This window comes from Lipotes vexillifer, unplaced genomic scaffold (assembly GCF_000442215.2).
Source record: "Lipotes vexillifer unplaced genomic scaffold, Lipotes_vexillifer_v1.1 scaffold514, whole genome shotgun sequence".
Taxonomy (NCBI): domain Eukaryota; kingdom Metazoa; phylum Chordata; class Mammalia; order Artiodactyla; family Lipotidae; genus Lipotes; species Lipotes vexillifer.
In genome coordinates this window covers 1,089,248-1,095,372 of record NW_006789975.1, presented here as the reverse complement: position 1 = coordinate 1,095,372, position 6,125 = coordinate 1,089,248, and the positions used below count along the sequence as shown (strand labels likewise).

The window sequence follows — 6,125 nt, the reverse complement described above, 5'->3', positions numbered from 1 at the left end:
AGAGAGAAGGGGGGGGAGGTTGGGGGGAGGGAGGGAGTGTGCAGAGTGGGGGCTGGGGAGTGGGAGGTTTGGGGTTAGCAGATGCAAACTATTATATATAGAGTGGATAATAACAAGGCCCTACTGTATAGCACAGGGAACTGTATTCAATATCCTGTGATAAAACCATAATTTAAAAGAATATATATATATACATATATATGTATAACTGACTCATTTTGCTGTATGGCAGAAATTAACACAACATTGTAAATCAACTATACTTCAATAAAATAAAATAAAAATGAGTCTCCCCTGCTTGGTATTATTTCAGTGGGAACAGTCAAACCACAAGTCTTCAAAAACCCAACCTATACATAAAATTTGACTCCTCAGGAACTGCATGATTTTGACAAGTCACTTTTTTTACTTGCAAGACTGTTGTGGGGAAAAATCTGTTTGTAGAAGTATACTGCCCTCAAACGTTCTCCAGAACAACTTAAAATGACGTTAAGTCTCACTGCCAGATCTCTTCCCAGCTTCTTTAAAATACTGATAAACAGTATTAACTTGTTAATGGAGGAACACCCTCACCATATGCAACTGGAAGTCACAAACCTACTGAGTAAGGCAAATTCTAAGGCATAAACAAGGGCTGAGCTCAATCACCTGAGACTACAGGACCTACATAAGGCATCTGAATATTCACCTCTGATTCAAGGTGAATACCTTTACCTGACTGACACACCCCCATCCAAAAAAAGTTTCATCCTACTCCTTTTCTCTCTATAAAGGTATGTTTCAATCATTCCTCCTTGACATATGATCTAACCTGTTATTAATCCCAAATAAGTTTCTTGCCTAACATAACATAAAGCAAAAACAAAACCCCACACGTGGTTAAGAACAACACAGATATGTAATTGTAGTATTTACACTTGCTCTAGATCAGGGATTGACAAACTTTTTCTGTAAAGGGCCAGACAGTAAATATTTTATCTTTTGCAAGCACAGATCTCTGGTGCATGTTGCTCAACTCTGCCACTATAGCTCGAAAGCAGCAATAGACAATATGTAAATGAACAAGCACAGCTGTGTGTCAATAAAACTTTAATTATGGACACTAATATTTGAATTTTATAAAATCTTCATGTGTCAGGAAATAGTCTGTAAAAAACAAATTTTCCCAACCATACATAGTAGGCCAGATTTGGCCCATGGACCATAGTTTGCCAACCCCTATTCTAAATCTTTTTCCTGGAAATGTTTTTGTTTTAAAGGTGGAGGAAAGAAGTTGGTGTCTAAATTCTGTGATTAGATCATGTATGGGACGTTAGTTGGTTTCTCAATATACAGGTTCAATATGGTTGACGGGCTACTCTGAAGGGCCTAACTTCTGCTATGTGTGACATCTACGACTGTGGAAACAAATTACTTTCCCTTTTTCTGAGGATGAACTACACCTCAGTGTTATGTCTCCATGCACAGTTAACTCCATTTAACTCTCAGTTCTACCATCAGGGTCCATTTAGACCCAATCTTAGGTTTTGTTTTGTTTTTTTTTTCCCCAACAGTTTTAACTATTTGTAAGGATTGATATTTTATGACACTTTCTCAGAGGTCTTTCAAAAATCAAGAAGAAACTTTACTTATTAAAAAAACTCATTCTATATTGCAACTACTAGGCAGGTCCATTAGACTTTTATAAATCTAATCTTTATTATGGAGTTTTAGTGTTCTTACTTTTCCTATATCTCATAAGTATTTACTAATTCATCATCACTCTGTTACTCATCAATGATTGCCAACTATGCTAAAAAAGACAAAAATATTAAGTGGAATGACAGAATCATAAAAACATAATGCAACGGTGAAACAGTCACAGTTTAGTTTCTGCACTGCATTACCCAAAGTACTACATCATCTTTCCAGAAAGTATAAAAGACTGGAGATAACATCTTTCAGTCTACTTTTAGTAGGGTTGCTAGATTTAGCAAGTAAAAATCCAGGATACCCAACTGAATTTGAATTTCAGATAAAAAACAAATTGTTTTTTAGTTTAAGTATGTCCCATGGAATACTTGGGACATACTTAAACACACCAGACTCTAAAAATTGATCTCTAAGTGAAAATCTCAGACTTCAGAAACTCAAAAAAAGAAAAAAAGAAAAAAAAAATCAATGAGTACACAAATAATGCTTCTCTAATGACAAAAAATTATATATATATATAGTCTATATATGGAATGACATCATCACAAATATCTTGCAACAAGAACTTGGGCGATCTCATTTTGTTAATAGAGCTTATAGTATTCTTTCATGTGGTCTGATATCTGAGCACCAAAACTAACTTGATTAAAAGGTTTTTAAAAAAGAGGTTTCAGTAAATACTTACTAAAATTCCTAATAAGTTTTTTCCTCACTATTCCTTTATTTTTATTTCTGTATTTATAAAAATGACTTAATAATAAAAAAAAATAAATAAAAGAGAAACAAAAATGACTTAACAATATAAAAATATAAAGGGTCTACTGGACCCAAATGAGAAACGATGATGACTGTTTTACCAGGTACACTAGCATCAGGTACACTTAACATGTATGCTTGTGACCTTGGGAATCCTAGTCATACTGGCCACCTAAAATATCTTTACTATCAGCCATTACGAGAAGACTTACCATGTGTATTATTCACACTATCTCAGGGCCATTTATCATTTTTTACCAAGGCTCTTTTTTCCCTTTCAAACCACCAGGTGTTGACTGTGAACAGAATCTATTCCAATCCACTTTATGAAAAGACTTTCGAAAGCAACAGGAACAACACTGTATCAACACACAACTAATTTTATAAAGTGCACACAATGTGCTAGAAATGGTGCTCTGGCACTTTTTTTTTATCTTCTTTCAAGCTCATACCCCTACCTAAAAGCAACTGTGCTTGCGCTTCCAGTTCTCCTCATGAACAGAGTGGGAAGCAGGCAAGCTATTACAGGGTCTCTCCTGAGGTCTTTTCTCACCTTTATATGTTTATAAGGCGGTGGCTTCTTGTCATTCTTTCGATCTTCCTGCAGCTGTCTTAGCTCTTTTTGGGCCTTTAACTCCTCAAACCTTGCTGCAGCTTCCTGAAGAGCTAAGAAAACATACAGCACAGTCACTTAATCTCTGGGTAGTGTTACTTATTTCGCTTTTTCCCCCTTTTAAGTTGGAGAAAATTCACGTTTTAGACAAAAATCTACGACATATATATGATTTCTATTTTCTAGTAAGTTATAGTCCCCAGAGTGTTCATATATGGCATTAAAATAAAACATAATCCATCATTAAACGGCACTATACAGACTACCAGTATCAGAGGAAAACTTAAAACAAAAAACAAAGCTAAATAATTTGAAAAAGCCCACATATAACATCTCCTAACAACAACTAGACTGCACCTGCTCAGCAAAGTCACTGCCTTTAAGCCTTTTTCCTCAGTTCTGAGTTTTATGCTTCCACAAATAATGTGCCTCCTAGGTGTCCAGGTAACATGCTGTGTTCCTTTGGAAGAAATTAAAATTTGAAGTTTTCCTTTCCTTCTTCCCTATTGTCTGGAGCACCTATCCTACTCTTCTCCTAAAGCTCATTCTGTAAATATCAGTTATTAGCCTAATACAAAGATAGATCTTTGCAGCTAATCTGCATTCAAGTCCTGAACTTTCATATGTTTAAATGATTGTAGTGTCTGAAAAGTCTGAAAAAAATCTTAATCTCATTCTTCTCCACTTAAAACAAAATTTTAATTTATTATTCTTGACTCAGGTTAAAAACTCTTTAAAGAATTCCAAATTTTCCCACTTTCCTCTCTGTAGTTTTCCCCAAGCTCTGCCAGTTCTTTAAAGAAAATCTCCCCTCTAATCCACACCCCTTTCTCCATTTCCTTGTCACCATCTAGCAGACTTGATGTTGCCTGGAGTTGTTCCCTCCTTCATTCATCCTATTATTCAGCACGTCCTACCTAGTTTATCTACTTAATGTCTATCTAGTACCCATCATCCTCTCGACTCCATGCGCTATTCTCTGTGACAGTCTCATTATCTCTGCCTGAAACTACTAAAACAGCCATCTCGCTGACATTCCTGGCTACAACCTCTCACCTTCTATGGTCCTGACATTCTAGTCAGACTGAGATTTCTAAAATCTGCTCTGACCATGTAACTTAGCAACCTTTTCAATAAAACAGTCCAGTGTTCCCCCAACCCTGTGCTTAAACCACAGCAAACACTTGGAGGTCACTAACTCATCACGTTCGACTCAATGTGTGCTTTCACATAGGCTGTCTTTTTGTTACAACATTTAAGTTGTTAACTTCCTCACAGTCAGTGTAGGGGTTAAGAGTTTGGATTCTGGAGCCCAACTATACTAGAGTTTGAAACCTTCCTCTATCACTTACTGGCACTGGAACCTTGTGCAACAAATTTAACCTTTTTTTTTTTGGCCACGCCACGCAGCTTTTGGGATCTTAGTTTCCTGACTAGGGACTGAACCCGGGCCCCTGGCAGTGAAAGCATGGAGTCCTAACCACTGGACCACCAGGGAATTCCCCAAATTTAATTTTTATGTGCCTCAATTTCCTCATCTATAAGATAAAGATAATGGCATCTAACTTATAGGGTTGCTGCAAAGACTTAAAGCAGAAAACAAACTTTGAACGGGGCCTGGCAATCAACAAATGGTAACCGTTATTATAGTTCTTCTTCAAAGTATCACTTAAGAGAGAAGCCATCCATGACTTCCAAACTTTGATCCCCAGCACTGTTTTGCTTCCTCTTGGTCTGCTCCCACAGCATACCATGCACACTTCTGCCACAGCACTCTCAAAGAATGGCATTTTGACTACCTGTATCTGTGTCCAATTCCCCCACAAAACTGTGTGCTCCTTGAAGGCAGAGGCATCCAGCCAGCCTAAGGTCAAGGTACAGAAAGAGCAGAATCACAGAGCTTCAGCAGGCTCAGACTTGCGATATTGCCTACACTCCACTTTCGTCCCCAGCCTTGACAGTGGCCAGCTCTGTGCAAAGATGTTGGTCATTTGGTCCCTGACCATCTGAGACTATAAGACTCAAGACCCAAACTCCTGTAGTATTAGTACTGATAGTGCATATCTGCACAGAAAGCATACTGTCAACAGGTAAGTGAGGACCCCTGAAATAACATGAGGGCAACAAAACCTCTGTTGAACTTATTCCTTGTGGACATCATTCTCATTCCCCATCCAGGAAGTTTCACCTGCTTAGAATTTTATGGCATCTCACCAGGAAGTTTCACTTGCTTAAAATCCCCTCTTCACCTCACCATGCAAACAAAATCTTATACTTCAATGTCCAAATATATTCAAATAACAAGAGATACCTGTATTGCCTTTCAAAAGACAGCTAAAGGAAGAAGCTAATTATCATTGATGGGATACCAGCTATATGCCCTTCAGGATGATTTTTTGTATTATCTCATTGAATTCTCAAAGCAACCCTTACTCGTTATATAGGCAGAGAGAACGCTGTCAACCACTCCTGGCCTCAAATACCCCCTCTCCTTCACTGTTAGGCCAGCTTACAAAAACCTCTTTGATTAGAACATTTATGCGCCTTTACCATCTTATGTTGCTCTATAATTTGGGGTGAATTTTATTTCTTCTCAACAAACTAAACAAACAAACAAACACCTCCTTGGAACAAATGTGGCTCTGCTAGATATTCTAGCCCTTGCCTTGCAAACTGTAGTGTTTACTCTACAAAACAGTTCCAAAGTTCTGGTACCTACCTGATGAGACGCTGACAAAACAGAATTGGTAAGATAAGGAACTTCCTTTAAGGAAATTCTAGTTAAGTAAAGGTTAGGTTCAAAACTAATGAACTACATGGGTCAGCTTCTCTGTAAAATCCTGTAGCCACAGCCATATACTGCCCCGGAAGGCAGAACATAGCTGCTAATGAAGCATATATGAATTCTAAAACATACAATTCTAACAGAGAGCAGATACGCGGGCAACAGAGGTCTGTGTTGGCCTGAGAAACAAAAAGGATAGATAAAGTTACCTTTTTTATATGTACCATCCACTCCTTTGCCCATCTTATCCTTGCTGCTCACATCCCCCTCCATGTAGGG

General features: G+C 37.8%; 1 protein-coding gene across 2 annotated transcripts in view; it reads right to left on the bottom strand.

Annotated features, from left to right (window-relative positions):
* NSD1 (nuclear receptor binding SET domain protein 1) overlaps window positions 1-6,125 on the bottom strand; it is a 130,390-nt gene that overhangs the window by 15,170 nt on the left and 109,095 nt on the right. For both annotated transcript variants that reach the window (XM_007463086.1, XM_007463087.1), the window contains 2 exons: window positions 6,056-6,125; window positions 3,002-3,114 (listed from right to left, as the gene is read on the bottom strand). In XM_007463086.1, coding sequence (XP_007463148.1) covers window positions 3,002-3,114; window positions 6,056-6,125 — 183 coding nt within the window. The remainder of the gene's footprint in view (window positions 1-3,001; window positions 3,115-6,055) is intronic.